Source organism: Rhinatrema bivittatum, chromosome 3 (assembly GCF_901001135.1).
Source record: "Rhinatrema bivittatum chromosome 3, aRhiBiv1.1, whole genome shotgun sequence".
Taxonomy (NCBI): Eukaryota; Metazoa; Chordata; class Amphibia; order Gymnophiona; family Rhinatrematidae; genus Rhinatrema; species Rhinatrema bivittatum.
The window spans coordinates 13,988,389-14,008,581 of NC_042617.1; the positions used below are offsets into that span (position 1 = coordinate 13,988,389).

The window sequence follows — 20,193 nt, forward strand, 5'->3', positions numbered from 1 at the left end:
ATAATAAGGAACGCTAATAAAGAAAGGTGGGGGGGGAAGCAGTGAAGTGCACAGCTTTCATAAATTGTCGTTACCCCCCCGAGTACTCAAAAATGGAGGGGGTAGGGGGGACAGATCCACCCCAATGTCGCCAGTTTATAAAGGGTGCACCCCATTCCAAACACAAAATTGTGTGGAAAAAAAAACCAATTAAGCAAATGAAGAAGTCCCTCTTGATGGTGGAGCTGGCTAGATGACAAATCCAAAACACCCAAAAGGCACCTCTTCTGTCAATTATAAATCAACTAAGGCGTGCAATCAAACAGTGAATATTTAAAGGAAAACATTTTTTGTTAAGGCAGGAGCCGCATCTTCAAGCCTGACGACGTGTCTAACCTCACCCGGTCGGACCGTCCGGTCTGTTCTTCATCTGCGGCTCTTACCCGGCCGTGAAACCTCTTAGTTGTTGTGAAAGCGATAAAGCCTTAGAAATGTGTTTTTCATAAATGACAATTGTTAACAAAGAATAATGTCCCAGTGTCCCGTTGATATTTATAAACAAAATTCCCGACAGCGGCCGGTGTTTCGCTGCATGGCTGGCAGCTTCGTCAGGGGTAACAACCTCCTTAGAAACGGACTCCAGGTCTCATACCATTTATAAATATCAACGGGACACTGGGACATTATTCTTTGTTAACAATTGTCATTTATGAAAAAAAACATTTCTAAGGCTTTATCGCTTTCACAACAACTAAGAGGCTTCACGGCCGGGTAAGAGCCGCAGATGAAGAACAGACCGGACAGTCCGACCGGGTGAGGTTAGACACGTCGTCAGGCTTGCAGATGCGGCTCCTGCCTTAACAAAAATTTTTTTCCTTTAAATATTCACTGTTTGATTGCACGCCTTAGTTGATTTACAATTGACAGAAGAGGTGCCTTTTGTGTGTTTTGGATTTGATCTTTAGGACCTATTATATGCTCTTTGTGTTGGGATTAGATGACAAACCAAACAGATGAACACTGCAGTGTGTGGAAGGTCTCTCTCTCCTGAGGAGCTTCCCCAAATGGTTTACTTGGTACTAAATAGAAAACAGGCCTGGTTGCAGTCTCTTACGAAAGACCACGGTCCATCAGCTTCTCTTTCCCTGCCCTCTCTCATGTGGCTGTGGCAAGGGTTTATGCTTGACTTTGGCTGAAAAGACTGAAGCAGTTAAGATGAGAGACTGAATTTGTGACAAAAGGCAAGGAAATAAACCTTCTCCCTCCTCTGCTAAGATACTCTCTGTGAAAGTTTAGATTGCTTAACTCAGTCTCTTAAGAGAGTGATCCAGCCATGTGTTCCTGGGCCTGGATATCTCTGGTAAAGACATCTCTCAGCTCCTGGATCCTCTGTACCTTTTTGGGAATTTACATGTAGCTTGGCTATGAAGCAAGAACAGCTGTATGTCTCTCTATTTCCTCAAAGCACAGACTTCTCTCTCTCCCTCTTGATAATTAGCTCTTTAGGAGAAGAACTGAATGCAGGGCTGCAAGATGCACTCCCATCTTCCTGGCTCCAACTACTAGCCATCCCCACCACACATATACACAGACAGCCAATTTGCACCTTTTCTTTCTTAAATGGTCTCCCAGCATTCCTTTGGCCTCTTCCTCTGCTGGCTATGTAGTGCTATTCTCTGGGATGCTAAATAATACAGCTCTTTTCCCAACTTAACACTGCAAGTGCTGGATCCTGGTTCTTGCAGAACATTTGTCATTCACAGGAGAGCACAAAGAGGTTTTGACATTTTTATATTCCTTCACCATGGCCGTAGCAGCTTGCAGTCTCTGCAGGGTTGAAAAACCCTTTTTGCCAGGTCCAAAACACATCACTCAGATCCAGATGCAGCTTGGTCTACATTGTAAGGTTCCAACACATGATAAGCACGTGGGACAGGAACCTGGTTTAGAGTAGCTTGCTACATACATTTCTTCCATGGATATATAATAGAAAGTGGTGACAAAAAAAAAAAAAAAATCTGATATGCAAGCTATGACCATGAAAATATTGCCATTCCAAACATATGTTAAAAGAAAGATAAAAGGTCAGGCACGCCAACACTGTTATAGAGCACCAAAATTTATTAGAACACTTTTGGTCTCATCATTAGGATAAATACAATACAATAAAAGTTCCATGATCCTGTCCCTTACTATACAGAATGTTACCCTTCAAGTGAAGAGGAATGAAAGGAGAAGAGGAGTTGGATAAGAGACCAGAGAAGTTTTCCTCTGCTCTTTCCACACTGCTGCCTGGGAGGGGAAGAGGACTGGGACAGGAATCAGAGGCCTATCATATTTGCTTAACCGACATCTCTTATTCCCCATGGATGCCAGATTATAGAGCTTTCAGAGGTCAATATTCAAAAGTTATCCGTCAAAACAGCCCATTTCACAGCTAAAAAAGAAATTCTTTAGGCCGGGATTCTGCCCCCCAGCACCACCATCTCCTGCTCCAACTTTCCTTTTTATTTTATACGCGTATCTCGCCGTTTCCAACCCCTCCCACACCACCACCTTTCCCTTCTATGCCTCCACCCCGTACCATTATTTGTAGTCCCTGTTCTCCCAGATTGCGGTAACCTCCTACCGTGATCTGGGCCCGGCATTTCCATCTTAGTAGCAGTCTGCATCTGCCATTGCTAGGCTACTCCAATGGAAGCATACCGTAGCAGCCTAGCAACTGAAGAAGCAGACTGCTAAGATCGCCAGTAAGACTGTCGAAAACACATTTTGATGTGCCAGTCTTTTGTTGTTTTTATGAATTTTAGCACTTTTTCACATTTCTGTGAGTAGCCCTTTGCATTCTAGTATTCTTCTGTTGACTATGGTGTACCTTGGGATAGTATAGTACAAATAAAGCCAAAAGAGGTAGATGGGGCCATTTTAAAATATATTTAGTCTTCAATCTTATCCCCTTTACTCAAAGAAAATCTTTGTGGAAATGGACGTACCTTTGACAACGTCAAGAAGCCTTCACTGGCGAGCACTTCCTGAGCATTTCGGTCAATAAACATACAGCATGTGCTGGTGAGTTTTGGCAGTGAGTAAAGACTGGCGACATCATAGATCATGCAGACATTCTGAACGTTGAGAATGGTGCAAAGATACTCTGAAGTAGAGTCCTCTAGTTCTGGGAATCCATACTTATGAGCAAGACTGAGGAAGTCCAGTAGCACCTCTTCCTTCTCGTCACGCAACGTCGCACGACCCGTGTAGATATACTTCATCAGCATGGTAAATGCTTCTGCTGTGGTGTCTTGCAGTGGGATTTCTGCCTTGGGCTGCGATTCTCGCATTCCACCATATAACAAAGCTCTGCAGTTGAAGATAACAGCATAAATGAAAATGTCTTCATGTACACAAAATATAAAGTCAACTGGTAAGATGGACTTAAAATAAACAATTATAAAGCAAGGTAAGCTCAAAATAGACCCTGACAAATGGAAGAGAAATCATTCCAATCAGATTTTAAAAAGCCACTGATGGAAAACGTGCTAATAGTAATAGCCAAGCGCCGTGAGCACAGTGCTGGATCCAACAAGAAGTGAATGTTTCCCAGTTCCATACTGAAAAAAGGGCAATCCTTGTTTTGTATAAACACAAGGAAGTGAATATTCAAAAGCCATTTAGACAGATAACTGAAACGTTATACTTCTAAATCATTAGCCAGCAATACTGAAAGCCGTATGTGGCTAAATTCTAGCCACATAATGAGTTATGCGGCTAAATTCTGGTTGTATAAGTATTTATTTATTTTAAGCATTTTATATACCGAGACACGTTGGGAACATCATCTCGGTTTACAGATAACTGAAAGTAGCAAGATGCTTCACAGGGAACAATTAATATAGCATATAAACATGACACCCATATACAAAGGGTGTCAACATTAAACAAGGTAACGGGGAGGGTAACAGCAGGGGAAATATTTACAAGTAATTACAAGCAATTTACAAGACATTTACAGGGGGAGAGAGGAGGAGGAGAAGTGAGCTGCGGATGATTAGGTGTATGTGTGAGTGAAGAGCCAAGCCTTTAAGTTTTGTTTAAACCGTTTTGGGCAAGGCTCGAGGCGAAGGTTAGGGGGCATCTTGTTCCACAGGGAGGGGCCAGCTAAAGAGAGTGCACGTTCTTTGGTAGACTTAAGCTTTGCACTTTTGGGAGAGGGAGTATGTAGTGTGGCACAGTGTTGTGCTCTGACAGGTCAGTTAGAGGCACGGAATTGTAGATGTTCTTTGAACCAGGGCATGTCTTGGTTGTGGATAGTTTTGTGCATGATGGTTAGGATTTGTATATGATTCGTGCGTTGATAGGCAACCAGTGTAGGTGTTTGAGAACTGGGGTGATGTGATCGCCTCGGTGGGCATTGGAGAGGATATGTGCTGCCGAGTTTTGGAGTATCTGCAGTGGTCGTAGAGCGTATTTAGGGAGGCCAAGGAGTATGGCATTACAATAATCAAGCTTGGAGAGGATATTGGCTTGGAGGACAGTACAGAAATCGGAGAAGTGAAGCAGAGGTTTCAGTTTTTTTAGGGTGTGGAGCTTAAAAAAACCATCTTTAAGGGTGGAATTGATGAATTTTGAAGGCTGTGGTGGCTATCAAGAATAATGCCAAGGGAGTTGATGGTTGTGAGAGCCACATCCCATGTTTTCAGTGCCTCTGGAAGAGAATTGGTAATAGGTATGAGAACCTGTACATCATCCGCATATATGTAGTGTGGAAGGCCAAATTTGGAAAGGAGTTTGCAAAGGGGAAGGAGGTAAATGTTGAAGAGGGTGGAGGAAAGTGAGGAGCCTTGTGGAACCCCTTGTAATAAGTTGATAGTTTTAGATTCACAGTGTCCACTTTTTACTTGGTATTGTCTGTTGGTGAAGTATGATTGAATCCAGCAAAGTGCAACACCGGATATTCCAATTTCTCGAAGGCGCTCAATCAAAATATTGTAGTTGACAGTGTCGAATGCAGAGGATATGTCCAAGAGGCTAGTAAGTAAGATTGTCCATTGTCCAGGGCCCTCAGGATATGGTCAGATAGGGAGATGAGGGTTTCAGTACTGTGGTGTCGGCGGAAACCGAATTGGGATGGGGAGAGAATGTGGTGATCTTCTAGGTAGCTTGTGAGTTGAGTGTTGATAATTTTTTCTAGGATTTTGGAAAGGAAGGGTAGGTTGGAGATGGAACGGTAGTTGGCTGGGTCAGATGAGTCAAGAGTAGGTTTTTTTGGGAAGGGTTTGATTATGGCTTGTTTAAGTAGTGTGGGTACTGTGCCTGAAGAGATCGAGCAGTTTAGGATGTCTGCGATAGGTTTGGGGGCGATAGGTAGGGGCAGACAGGACGTGATTCTGGGAGGAGTGGAGTTAGCCGCTTAATTTATGCAGCTAACACTGGTGGTGCCAATGACCTGCCCTAAAGATAGCTGCATAAATATATGTGGCTAAATTTAAGATAGCCGGGTATATTCAACGGCGCGACCGCCCACTGAACACAGCCTGCTAATTAGCTGGATATGTTTATCTGGCTAACTAGCAGAGCTGCTCAGCAGCTGAATATCGGCCCCAAGAAATATCACCAGCTGAACTGCTCTAAGAGTGAATTTACAGAAACAGAATATGATAGTATATAAGCACTTCAAGGCTCATTGAATATGTCCATTCTTGATGCAATACTGCTGAGCCTAACTGATCCTATATTTAAAAATCCTCTATGCTTATCCCAGGCTTTACCTTTCACTCCCCCATAGCTAAGGATCCTCTGTGCTTATCCCAGGCTTTACCCCTCACAGCTAAGGATCCTCTGTGCTTATCCCAGGCTTTACCCCTCACTCCCCCACAGCTAAGGATCCTCTGTGCTTATCCCAGGCTTTACCCTCACAGCTAAGGATCCTCTGTGCTTAACCCAGGCTTTACCCCTCACTCCCCCACAGCTAAGGATCCTCTGTGCTTATCCCAGGCTTTACCCCTCACTCCCCCACAGCTAAGGATCCTCTGTGCTTATCCCAGGCTTTACCCCTCACTCCCCCACAGCTAAGGATCCTCTGTGCTTATCCCAGGCTTTACCTCTCACTCCCTCACAGCTAAGGATCCTCTGTGCTTATCCCAGGCTTTACCTCTCACTCCCTCACAGCTAAGGATCCTCTGTGCTTATCCCAGGCTTTACCCCTCACTCCCCCACAGTTAAGGATCCTCTGTGCTTATCCCAGGCTTTACCCCTCACTCCCCCACAGCTAAGGATCCTCTGTGCTTATCCCAGGCTTTACCCCTCACTCCCCCACAGCTAAGGATCCTCTGTGCTTATCCCAGGCTTTACCCCTCACTCCCCCACAGCTAAGGATCCTCTGTGCTTATCCCAGGCTTTACCCCTCACTCCCCCACAGCTAAGGATCCTCTGTGCTTATCCCAGGCTTTACCTCTCACTCCCTCACAGCTAAGGATCCTCTGTGCTTATCCCAGGCTTTACCCCTCACTCCCCCACAGCCAAGGTTCCTTTGTGCTTATCCCAGGCTTTACTCCTCACTCCCTCACAGGTAAGGATCCTCTGTGCTTATCCCAGGCTTTACCCCTCACTCCCCCACAGCCAAGGTTCCTTTGTGCTTATCCCAGGCTTTACTCCTCACTCCCTCACAGCTAAGGATCCTCTGTGCTTATCCCAGGCTTTACTCCTCACTCCCTCACAGGTAAGGATCCTCTGTGCTTATCCCAGGCTTTACCCCTCACTCCCTCACAGGTAAGGATCCTCTGTGCTTATCCCAGGCTTTACCTCTCACTCCCTCACAGCTAAGGATCCTCTGTGCTTATCCCAGGCTTTACTCCTCACTCCCTCACAGGTAAGGATCCTCTGTGCTTATCCCAGGCTTTACCCCCTTATTCCCCCCCCATGGCTAAGGATCCTCTGTGCTTATCCCAGGATTTATTGAATTCCGCAAATAGTTTGGCTTCTACTACCTTCACTGGAAGGTAGTAGAAGGAAGGTACCATGCATCCACCATCCTTGGTCTATCTCCTTGTAGCCTCATATCATAACCTTCTGTTTTATTACTTTTTATTTCTATTGAAAAATGTTGGTTTCTGCATTATTTATACATCTAACATATTTATATCTGTCTCAAATCCCACCCCCTGCCTTCTTTCTCTCCTCTTAGATACATATATTTAACTCCTTAAGTCTCACTTGTTAGGGCTTAAAGTTCAGCAACTCCTGAAACTTCTTGTCAATATTCTATACAGACAAAATCTAGTTATTGAGAATTAAACTTTGAAAACTGTGAACAATTTCTAGGCAGTCTAGTTTATTTATATGGACACACATCACTCAACCCACCTTCTTGCCTTTATGCCTGTTGTGTAGAGGAAATATGTACTATTGATTTTTTTGTCAATGCTATCAGCCTAGTATCTGGAATTTAGAGAGTGAACTCTTGCTTCTCATTTTAAAAACAATTCATTTTACTTTTTACTTTTTTTTTTTAACATTATCAGGACAGAGTAATTTCCTTGCTCATCTGTGCCAGAAGCAGAATAATCCCTTACCAGATGCAAGCTACTTGGAACCAAAGATTTTATATACATTTATATTCCTTTTTCCTTTAAGATGTAGATGTAAATTATGTTCTTCTTTCATGCATTACATAATTGTATTGTAAAATGTGAAAAAGGTCATTCCTCATCATTGAGATGTAAGTCAGGAAGTGTTGCTTCCCCATCGCTTTTATGGATTGGCAAGAAGATGCTGAGGTGAAGGATGATCTTCTCCTAACCTTTACGCGCCCATCCTTCACAGAAATCATAACCAACCTCTACTATACTCCTGCCTCTAATATGTACCTATGCCAGTTTTCCCCTCCGTCCTTTGCATTCTCTCCCATTCCTCCAACATATCACATTACCCTGTTACCATCCTGTCCATGTATTTGCTATTATGTGCTTACTATTAGGTATTTGCTATTATGTGCTTACTATTACGTATTTGCTATTATGTGCTTACTATTACGTATTTGCTATTATGTGTTGAGGTTTCCTGTTTCATATGCATTCTATGTAATTGTTTTGCCATATATTTAGGCCTTTTACGTGTTCCCTGTAAATGATACGATGTGTAAACGGTTATCGGTATAGAAAAACTACTAAATAAATAAATGATCTCAAAGTAGACATAAGGAAGTAGAAAGTGTCTGGGAGAATTAATTCACAACAGTTAACTGAGATTTTAAGATCACTGAGGTTGACAGGTTGTAGTTTGGAACCTTGTCTGGCATCCTTCTTAAAGTAGTTAAGGATGCACTTTTGGAGTGGCTACTTATATTAGTCAATGGCCTATCAATAGTGCAAGTTTTTCCATCCCTTTTGAAGTGTACTGTAGTTAAACTATTCTTCAAAAAGTCATTCATGATTTAAATTGCATGGATAGCTATAGATCTGTTTCAAATTTACTGTTCCTTAGTAAAATTATTGAAAAAGCAGTTGCTATGCAGTTAATTGAGTTTTTAGAAGAGCATGAGAATGAGAAAAAACTAAAGCAGTATCTCTCCCTGCAGGTAGACAGAGACATACCACAAGCATCTTAGCTTCATCTCCATTCCCTCCAACAAACCAGTCGGAAGGAGTGAAGAACTCAAGGATAAACCAAAGCGCATGGGTTATGTCCACCAACCAGCAGACGGAGGCAGAGATTAACAAGCTTGCTGATATCACTTTACATAGGTTCCTGTGGTCCCTCAGCTTACCAGTATCACAAGCTAAGAACAACATACTAAAAACAAACTTCCCCCTCTCTCAAACCAGGGGATTTCACCAATAAACACAATTAGGATAAACCCAATAGATTTCTATTCCCGAACCTTATCCACTGAAGATTTGATTAAAATTATATATATCTTTCAGAAAAGAAATAACCACAGAATCTCACACGTTTGGCAGATAAGGGAGGGTCCAGGACTGGTCTGGCTGGACTCAAGGAAAGGAAGTAAGAACTAATTTACTCTTTATCCAGTCAGACCAGTCCAAATGCATGGGATGTACCCAAGCTATATTTCGAGTGGGTGAGATACTGCTAAATCCTCTTACAAGACCTCTGAACCAAATGCAATTTAGAAGAGGAGTCTGCTGCCCAATTTCACAGCCAGAGGAGGCATCTGGCCGAAACAGCTGAAACCATGGCTCTGGCCTGCACCCCGAGGAGATCATAGAGGGCATTAGCTCCATACGCAACCGCGGCCTCCAGCCAGTCCGCCTCTGCAAATGGGAGGTCCTGGGTGCTGAGTAGTCGTTGAACCCACCTAAGACTGCTACAGACTGTTGCCCGAACACCGAGCGCTAACACTTCAAAAATCCGTTTGAGATGTATCTCCACTTCCGATCCTGAAGATCCTTCAAAGTCATGCTCCAACCACCGGGATGGTGGTTATCTTCGTGACAGCGGAAACCGAAGCATCCACCTTAGGGAACTTGAGCATCTCTAGGCATTGGTCTGGGAGGGGATAGAGCTTGGCCATTGCTCTGCCCACTCGTAAGCCGGATTCCGGAGCTTCCCATTCTCGGAGTAGTAACTGCATTAGCATAGGATGAAAAGGGAAGGTACATGGAGGGGCTCTCAGTCCTGCCAGGACAGGATCTACATTACTGGAAACCGGGGTACTTGCGGTTTCGTCTGGAGGGGCATCTATACCCAGCTCAGCTAGAACAAAAAGGTATGAGCGGGTCCAGCTCCTCCCACTGGAACAAGTGTAAGACCCGCGGGTCATCCCCTTCGACCGGTGGATTCTGGGTTATAGTTTCTGCATCTGGATCAGCGTCTGGAAGCGGAGGAGATGGGGTAGGAGGATCCAGAGGGTTTTGCACCCCTGGTATAGTCTGCACCCAATTAGTACCTTGGGAATCCGGGAGTTTGGGTCCCTGGTCTGTACATACCCTAGGCACCTTTGCAGGTGGAGGGCCTTTAGGAACCTTCACAGGAGGGGGATCTTTGGGGGGGATCCTCCTGCTGCAGCAAGTAGCTGCATAAGCCTTGTATAATAAAAGTACAAAATCAGTGGAAAAATGAATAGGGGCTTTCCCTGGTATTGGAGGAGGGGGGATATCGTCCTGAGGGTCAGGGATCACATCTGCAGAGTCCACGGGGCTTAAATCCAGGAGGGATTGATGAAATTCACAACCCCTTCCCCCGTCCGGCAAGGAAACAGGCCCAAAATCTGCAGACAAGATGGCCGCTGTTCCCGCAGTTTTCGGGAACGGGGCCGGCCTAGCAGCGCGCTTTCCGGCTCGAACGTGGGCAGCTGATTTCGCCTGCACTGAAGAGGGCCCCTCCCTGCCGGGTAAACAATTAGAGCAAACCCCGTTGCGGGAGAACCATGAGGCCGACTCCCCGCATGCAATACAAAATGGAGCAGATCGCGGCATCGCCAGCACGAGTTCGGTTGTGGGGGGGGGGGGTGCAAAGTCTTTCTGTGCCTGGCTGCGACCGGGAGAGAGAAAAACTGCTCTCTGCTCCTTCCCCGTAAGCTGCCGGTCCTTGTCCAAGGTACTGATTAAAAAAAAAAAGGATTGTACATTTTATTTAACAGCTTAAAGGGACAGAGGAAAATTACTTCTCTGTCAGCAAGAGACCAGAGGCATGAAACTTCTCAGGGGTCTCCACGGGGGAGGGACTGGACCACCAGTATCACCCTGGAGCCAGGCAATAGGCCACCGGGAAAGGGTCCTAGGCTGAAGAAATCAAAGGGACAGAACCTCCCAGGCCCAAGCAAGAGCGAGGAGTCAGAATAATGCTGCTCCTGATGACTAAACCTTTGTCTTTTTTTTTGTTGTTTTTTAAATAAATACTTGAAATTAACAAATACTTGCTTGATCCTCTATTAACATAGAAAGAAGAAGAAGAACTTCCGCAAAACAAGAAACCACTACAAAGAAAGGGAACAACAGGTTCTGCTATCTGCATCTGCTGGAGATAGAGAAATACTGAAGGGACACAGGAGGAGCACTGTCCCGATATATGATACCCTTTAAGTTTTTCTCTGTCTCCATCTGCTGGAAAGGAGGCTCAATCTGGACTGATCCGGGTAGGTACAGGGAAATATTGTTTTGGACTGGATTGGCTTTGTGGTCACTTCTATTTTAAGTGCTTTCCTGTTAATTGGGCTTATGGAACTCAAAAAGAAATCAGAACTGCATGGTGCAATGAGGTAAAAGCAGACTAGCTCAGCTTGTCCCCCTTGACATGGAGTTATATGGTCACCTTACTGTTAACTAAACTTGAGATTCACAAGGTCTAATCCAAGCATGCTCAAGAAAACATTTTATCCTTCCAAGCTGATAAATCAAGTATCAATTTCAACAGATAATACAAAAAATATGTATCCTTCTGTCAGGTACAAGGCGATATAAGAATGTTATTACTTTATTCAGCATCTCCCGAGGCCCTTACCTGAAATAGTGACATCTGGCGGCCAGAATCACCCTGTGAGCAGGAAATCGTCTTTTCTCCACCACAAAGGTGACGTCGCTGTACTCCTCCCCATTGATCAGCGCCCCAACATTCTCAGACAGAATATGGACATGGTCAATTTCACCCACTGACGTGTATGGACGGAGTGGATGGCTGTTACTCATCCTGAAATGACGATGGGCTCAAGAGCTCTACGCGAAGGGGAAAATAAACAAGAAAGAAAGAAAGAAAAATTATTTTGGAGACTCAGCAGTTTCTTTCTGCTCCTATTTCAAATGAAGCGGATCTCTACTGGAGCTATGTACAGAAAGAGGAGCCTTCGTTTGCAGCTACCCTGGTTCTTCTATTTTTAATCTTTTCCCAACCAGCTCAGCCGTCACACAAACTCTGGTTCTCACTGGAACCTGGCACACACAAGTAGTTTGTTCCCTTATCAGGCTGTACGCTTGTTCTGCACTGCCATACCAATCTGAATCTGCTCCAGCCTCACAAACTGCTGCTATATAGATAGGTAGGCAGGCCCGGAGAAACTGTAACAGAGGCCTTTAATCATGGCTAATGCTACATATACTCCATGTACTGATCTCCAGTGGCTAGGAAGGCTGGGCTCAGCTCCTTCATTTACTTATCTGAGATGTTTTGTGCATGCTCAATAAGTCCTAGAAGCGTCATTAGAAAAAGCATGTTGAAGCGAGTTTAAACTTCCGTGTGATAAGCAATTTTACCCTAATTTACCACTGTCCCTTTATAGCTTCCTTGTCATTATTTCAAATTATATTTCTAAGATGCATCAACTTATTGATCCCCATCTTGGGCTAACTGCAAACTGTAGATCTTGCTTATGCATGTGCAGGGTTTGCAAGCAAGTGGAAGGAAACATTCCAGAAGGTGTATTAGGAACCATCCCAGTCCATTCTAAAATCACATTTCCATCTCCTGGAACTAGACTACAAAGTGTGTCCAGAGAAACTTAGAAACCTATGATGCTGTGTAAAGATTGCAAGGTGCATTTTCTATCCTGCTTGATCTCCAGATTTATCCTCACTTCCTGTATCTAAGGATGCTCTGCGCTTATTGCAGGTTTTCTTAAACTATTCTGCTTCTGCCTCCACCACCTTTCTGGGAGGCTGTTCCATACATCTTCCAATCTCTCTCTCTCTCTGAAGAGATATTTCCTTATCTTGCTCCTTGTCTCCTATTCAATTTCATACTATGATTCCTCGTAACAGAACTTTCTTTCCACTGGAAAATGATGTCTCCTGTGTATTATGCATATCTGAGACATTTCAATGACTAACATATTCCCCATCTTCCTCTCTCTGCTAGGGTCTTCAAGTCTCACTTTATAATACTGCACCATTATGATAGCCCTCCTTTTGACTACCTCTACTTCTGTCTATATTCCTTTCGAGATGCCTCTTCCTGAATCGGAATGAAATCTCACCATTGGATTTAAACAGAAGCATCACTGCCCTCCTCTTTTGTGCTGCTTATACCTTAGTATTCAACTGGCTCTTGCTCCTGCCTTCTTGCACTGTTTTAACAACCTTGTAATAATCAGATATTATCACCCCTCAGATCCTCCTCCTGCTGCTTGGTGGACAACAGTCAGACTATGTACTGTGCTCCCTTGAGTTTTTGCATCCCGAAATGCGTAACTGCACCTTTTTGTATTAAATCTTAGTTGCCAAAAAACTGGACTTCTCTTCACTTTTACCACTTCATCTGATATGTCTACCCTGTTGTAGATCTTATCTGCAAAGAGACAAATCTGTCCCTTTTTCCTTATTTTGTTACTGGTTTAACTTTCTGAAGTCTTTCCAGCAGTAAACGGTAGTAAATAGGAAACACGTAAACAAATGAAAAAGTCATGGGATAAACACTGTGGATCCCCAAAGGCTAGAGGTGGAAATGAAGCGGGTGCATGGGGGTAACCTGTAAGGAGTGGCAGCTACTACCCCTAACATAAGTCATGTGGATTACTATCCTATACCAATTAGCTTTCATGATTTTGATGCAACTGCAACATCGCTCTCCAGTTCAATGACAGGGGGAAAAAAAGGGAAACTGGATTCAGACGACTGGGCCCTGACTTTTATGGTATGAGGTACAGAGGCGCAGACTTTAGGGAAAAAGCACAGGACTGCTTCTATGGTCAAGTCCAAAGAGCCATAAAGCAATGCAAGTTCAAACATTGTCTGAATCATCAAGAAGTTCTGCTCACCCTGTAAAAATGTTGCTAGAAGTAATTTAGTTATGGGTTTGACAGTTGCTTGGTTTTGATTGTTAATATTACTGCCCTTAACATAAGGCTAGTGGGTAACCTGCATGGAGCAGCAGTTACTACCATAAGAAACTTGCAGGGCAGACTGAATGGACCACTTGGTCTTTTTCTGCCATCATTACTATGTTACTATAAACATTACGTCTTCCAGATAGAGGGAAAAAAAGAAATCAATCACAGTGGTATCCTACAACCAGAATTGAGTAACAGGAATAGGAAAGTCTAATGCTATTCATGCTGGAAAAGTAGCAGTGTAAACATGACCTTCAAAACTTGTGTGTGGGTTCAAGATGGCAGCAACCAGCAGGGAATAGGTTTGTTAAGCTCCGCCTGATTGTGAAATGTTTTTCTTGGTTTTAAAATGCCTCATACTAAATGGATGGGTAAGCTGAGTGAGCAATCTCTAGTGTTTCCTGTAGCCCTTTTGCATCAACCAGAGATAATGGGGTTCCTTACCTCGTCATTGGTGATTTTTCGCGGGACAAACTCCGCTGCGGTCGGTGACGTTGGGCACTCACCACAGCAATGAAAGAAAGAGGTTTCTTTCAGACCAGATGCACCTACAATTTGCTCTCCACCTTGCTGCTTGGCTCCAAAGAAGTCTGTCTCGGTGCTGCAGGACGAGATGAGAGCTACGTTCACATCAATATATGGAGAAGCACCTTCTTGAAGCACTGCAGGGATTAAATGTAAGGAAGCAGTTAGTGTAAACTTGGTATCTCCGGGGAGGAGAAATGGAGAACTGTTGGTTGTGGGAACCGAAATTGGAAGACTTTTAGTTACTATGACTTTGGGTATTTTTCAACAAATCCAATCTAATGAGCTCTCCCTGGTTTCTCTCAAGGAGAAAATGGAGACTTTAGAGCAGGGATGGCCAACTCTGGTCCTCGAGAGCCACAAACTGCCCAGGTTTTCAGGATATCCACAATGAATACTCATGAGATAGATTTGTATGCACTGTCTCCATATCCTGAAAAACTAGCTTGTCTATGGTTCTCAAGGACCGAAATTGCCCACCCTGCTTTAGAACAATGAATGGAGCAAATGTCTAACATTCAAGCAGGCCTGACCCAAGGGAGTTTGGTTCAGATGAGGAAAATTGAGAAGTTGGAAAATTTCTCTATACATTTGAATGTGTCTCTTGAATTTCCCCAATTAAATTACCTCGCCTCTCGTAGAATGCTAAAAGTTCAAGCTGAAGCGGTGCCACCTATTTCTAAGGCTTATTTTTTTACCTTTTGGGATGAAAGCAGTACTGGCTTCTTTTCTAGTAGGACATGTTTCCACAGCTACTCTTAGACTTGACTGGAATACTGGACAGATTAGAAGAGGTATTGCAAAGGGGAACACTTTTGTTCTTACCCAGGATCGTGCTTCATTTGCAAGATTTTTTTCCCCACAATAGACAAGCTATATTTTAGACCAAAAAGTTTGATTTTGCTAGATATTTACAGAGTTACACAGCAGCTTAGAAAACAATTTTTGTTAACATGCCAGGAGGCTCTGGCATTAGGTGTGAGGATTTAGGTTAATTACTGCTTTAAGAAAACTGCCCCATGTTTACTAGTAACTGGAATAAAAAGGCCTGAAGAGAAAAAAATTCAGCACAGAGACAGAACAACTGAGGCTGAGAACGGCATGAGAGTGCAGAGTGAATTCCTGATAAGAAAGGTGCCAAGAAAGTAACAAGAAACAAACAGGTCGATACAGTAAAGTGTGCTCCGTCGGAGCACACTGTCAGCCTGCTCTGGACGCGTGTTTTCCCTTACCCCTTATTCAGTAAGGGGAGGAAAACACGCGGCCCACCCGCAGCACCTAATAGCGCCCCTCAACATGCAAATGCATGTTGATGGCCCTATTAGGTATGCACGCGCGATTCAGTAAGTAAAATGTGCAGCCAAGCCGCACATTTTACTCTAAGAAATTAGCGCCGACCTTTGGGTCGGCGCTAATTTCTTCCGGCGCCAGGAAAGTGCACAGAAAAGCAGTAAAAACTGCTTTTCTGTGCACCCTCTGCACCCTCTGACTTAATATCATAGCGATATTAAGTCGGAGGTCCCCAAAGGTAAAAAAAGTAAAAAAAAAAAAAAAAATTTGAATTCGGCCCGCGGCTGTCGGGCCGAAAACCGGACGCTCAATTTTGCCGGCGTCCGGTTTCCGAGCCCGTGGCTGTCAGCGGGCTCGAGAACCGACGCCAGCAAAATTGAGCGTCGGCTGTCAAACCCGCTGACAGCCGCCGCTCCAGGCCAAAAGGAGGGGCTAGGGACACGCTAGTGTCCCTAGCCCCTCCTTTTCCTCGTTTGCACTGCGTCGCCTCATTTAAATACTGAATCGCCCACACCGGCGAAGGGCCAGTGCGCGCGCCGGGAGAGCGGGCGTTCGTCCGCTCTCCCGCGGTCTTACAGTATCGACCTGAAAGGAAGCACCAAGTAAGCAGAATATGTGATGTCTGAGAGGCACATGAAGGAAAATTACTAGCAAACATAAGGGATGAGAGAGGGGAGGGGGGAGCCATGTTTAACAGTATAAAAGACCAATGCAAATTTAAAACGATGAGCAAACTGGCATTGCTCACAAAACTATATTCTGTAAGCTGGGTTCCGTTTACTTCATAAGGAAAACACAATCTTGATTTTCCTTATGGTTTCTGTTATCTTAACTTTGTATGCATGCATGAAATAAACAAATCCTGCCAGCTCTTATAAGATCTCTAAGCTACTTAATAAATGTTATGTTTTGAAACTGAAAGTCTGTTTCATCACTGGCTATCTATGGGGAGGAAACCAGGCGGGGTAAGTTTCAAGGTTTTTAACATTTTGGTAGCAGAGGATGGTTCGAGCGCGGCAGGTCCAGTCGAGGTTGCGGATCCAGCTGGCGAATCCAGTCGAGGTCGTGGATCCGGCTGCAAGATCTGGTCGAGGCCACGCGTCCGATCAGAATTAGTCTGGGCCAGGGGTCAGACTAATCAAGACGGGCATGATTAGGCACTACGTGAGATTCATGTGACCACGTGAGTATATTTTTCATTCATATACATAAGTATTTTCATTTACTTTTTGCTGAATTTTTGTTTCATTACTGACTGTTACATAGTAGCTTAAAGTTGGTAATTTGTTTTGTTTTAAGGCATTCTAAGTTTAAATTCATTATGTCACAAGGTACAGGATCCATCAGTCCCCTAACATTAGTTTGTGAATTATAGCCACATGAAGCTAAAATCATTACTAAGCATTGTAAGAAATGGGCAGTGTGGGCGGAAGGACGGCAGCTTTACAGCCCTGGTTCTGCAACAATTGCCATAATTCATTAAGCATAAAAAGACAGGAAAGTCTTTAACACGACATTTGCATTATCTTAACATGTTTATGGTTCCACGGGAGCGTAGGATAGGCACCGGATTAGATTCCCAGAGTTCAGGATCAGTTCCATGCTCCCCTCCCCCTTATGAGAGCAAAGAATCAGGATTTAACCCTTGGTTGGGCTATAGTACAGGGAGCCTTACATTTACAGCCTTACAGCCGTGGACTGCTTGTTTTTATAGTTTGTAATAAGATTTGTATGTTACTCATAGTAGCTAGTTTTGTTTGAAGACTAGTTTCTCAGCCCCTGTCTCTTACAACTGTTATTGGCCAATTGTCCAACATACTTAATGAAAACTTATTAAGAAATGATACTAGTTTGTTTGCCTGTATAGAGTTAAATTTGATATTTTATCCCTATATGTAATGAAATACTATAAATACTGTTTATTTCAGGAAAGAACATACATGGCAGGATGAGTTGAAACATGCAGTTAGTTTCTGAGTGCCTTTCTCTTTCAAAGCAGCAGATGTTTAAAATTGTTTATACAGAGATCTGATTGAGATAAGATTCCTTTTCACTTTTCTGCTTTAATAAATTAAAAATCACATGGTTAGAACAGTCTTTGCATCCTAGGGTACTGAAGGAACTAAAAAATGAAATTTCTGATCTATTTATTTATTTATTAGTTTTTGTATGCTGGCATTCATGTAAAAACATATCATGTCGGTTTACATCCATGGGCAGTTAAAATTTGTAACCTATCATTAAAATCAGCCATTGTACCTGAAGACTGGAGGGTGGCCAGTGTAACCCCAATATTTAAAAAGGGCTCCAGGGGCGATCCGGAAAACTATAGACCAGTGAGCCTGACTTCATTGCTGGGAAAAATAGTGGAAACTATTCTAAAGATCAAAATCATAGAGGATATAGAAAGACATTGTTTAATGAAACACAGTCAACATGGATTTACCCAAGGGAAGTCTTGCTTAACAAATCTCCTTCATGTTTTCAAAGGGTTTAATAAACATGTAGATAAAGGTGAACCGGTAGATGTAGTGTATTTGGATTTTCAGAAGGCATTTGACAAAGTCCCTCATGAGAGGCTTCTAAGAAAATTGAAATGTCATGGGATAGGAGGCGATGTCCTTTCATGAATTATAAACTGGTTAAAAGACAGGAAATAGAGAATAGGATTAAATGGTAAATTTTCTCAGTGGAAAAGGGTAAACAGTGGAGAGCCTCAGGGATCTGTACTTGGACCAGTGCTTTTCAATATATATATTTATATAAATGATCTGGAAAGGATTACGATCAGTGAGGTTATCAAATTTGCGGATGATACAAAATTATTCACAAGCAGATTGTGATACAATACAGGAGGCCCTTGCAAGACTGGTAGATTGGGCATCCAAATGTCAGATGAAATTTAATGTGGACAAGTGCAAGGTGATACATATAGGGAAAAATAACCCTTGCTGTAGTTACACAATGTCAGGTTCCATATTAGGAGCTACCATCCAGGAAAAATATCTAGGCATCATAGTGGATAATACTTTAAAATCGTCGGCTCAGTGTGCTGCAGCAGTCAAAAAAGCAAACAGAATGTTAGGAATTATTAGGAAAGGAATGGTTAATAAAACGGAAAATGTCATAATGCCTCTATATTGCTCCATGGTGAGACCGTACCTTGAATTCTGTGTACAATTCTGGTCGCCGGATCTCAAAAAAGATATAGTTGTGATGGAGAAGGTACAGAGAAGGGCAACCAAAATGATAAAGGGGATGGAACAGCTCCCCTATAAGGAAAGGCTGAAGAGGTTAGGGCTGTTCAGCTTGGAGAAGAGACGGCTGAGGGGGGATATGATAGAGGTCTTTAAGATCATAAGAGATCTTGAATGGGTAGATATGAATCGGTTATTTACACTTTAGAATAATAGAAGGACTAGGGGGCATGCCATTTTATTTTATGTATTAATGTTTTTTACCGACATTCGCGGGAACATCATGTCTGTTTACAATATAACTGAAAAGGATGAAAAATACAAACAGGGATGGGGGGAGGGGAGCAGAAGTGAAGAGAGGAGAACGAGCGGCAGCAGAGAAGGAAAGCCATAAGTAATAAGGTAAAAAAGGAACAGTACCTGGGGGGAGGAGGTTCAGGCAGGGATAACCTTATTGAAGGTACAAGATACGACCATATATGTACAAATAATTTAAAAACTTTGCAGACTAAAATTCTGCGGGAACTAGGACATCGCAAGCATAAATTATACAAACAGTTTGGACAGACATTGCAAAGGGAGTAAGCCGGAAGGAAACAATATGAAGAGCAAAAGTCAAATGATGCAAGGTATTAAATAATGGCAAGGAAAAATTATACACTAAGCAATAGACAACTTCGCGGATGAGTACAATAGATGGGGCACAGGCTAAGTTTGGTCAGAGTCTGGATAAGCTAATTTAAAGAGCCAGGTCTTAATTCCTTTTCTGAATTTGCGCAGACATGGTTCTAATCGGAGTTCCGTGGGCAGGGTGTTCCAGAGGGAGGGGCCGACGATAGAGAGGGCTCTTTCTCTGCTGGAGGCATGGTGTGCGGTTTTAAAGGGTAGGGGTATAGAGAGTTCCTGCGAGGGTGGTTCTGGTGGGACGATTGGATGAGCGGAAGCGAGGCACATCCTCGAGCCAAGAATGATTGTGATTATACAGGGAGTTATGAATGATGGTAAGAGTTTTGCATCTAATGCAGGAGGAAATGGGTAACCAATGGAGGTCCTTTAGAATGGGGATGATGTGGTCACCTTTGCGGGTATTTGTTAGAATCCTAGCCATAGTATTCTGCAACATTTGAAGGGGTTTAACAGTAGAAAAGGGGAGACCCACTAATAAGGAGTTGCAATAATCCAGATTTGATAATATAGTCATCTGAAGTACTGTGCTGAAGTCTTGAGTATGGAGAAGGGGTTTAAGTTTTTTTTAAGGATGTGGAGTTTGAAGAAACCTCCCTTTATAATTGTGTTGATGTGATGTTTGAAATTTAGTTGTTGGTCTAGGGAGACACCAAGATCTCTCACGGTGTGTGGGAGAGCGCTTGCAAGGGGGGTGTTGTCACAGGAAGATTGGGGTGTACAGTCTGGGTGATTAGAGATTAT

General features: G+C 43.3%; 1 protein-coding gene across 3 annotated transcripts in view; it reads right to left on the reverse strand.

Annotated features, from left to right (window-relative positions):
- BTBD9 (BTB domain containing 9) overlaps positions 1-20,193 on the reverse strand; it is a 610,564-nt gene that overhangs the window by 567,992 nt on the left and 22,379 nt on the right. For all 3 annotated transcript variants that reach the window (XM_029592918.1, XM_029592917.1, XM_029592916.1), the window contains exons 2-4: positions 14,198-14,415; positions 11,437-11,648; positions 2,973-3,336 (exon numbers count right to left, since the gene is read on the reverse strand). In XM_029592918.1, the coding sequence (XP_029448778.1) occupies positions 2,973-3,336; positions 11,437-11,621 (549 nt within the window). In that variant the 5' untranslated portion in view covers positions 11,622-11,648; positions 14,198-14,415. The remainder of the gene's footprint in view (positions 1-2,972; positions 3,337-11,436; positions 11,649-14,197; positions 14,416-20,193) is intronic.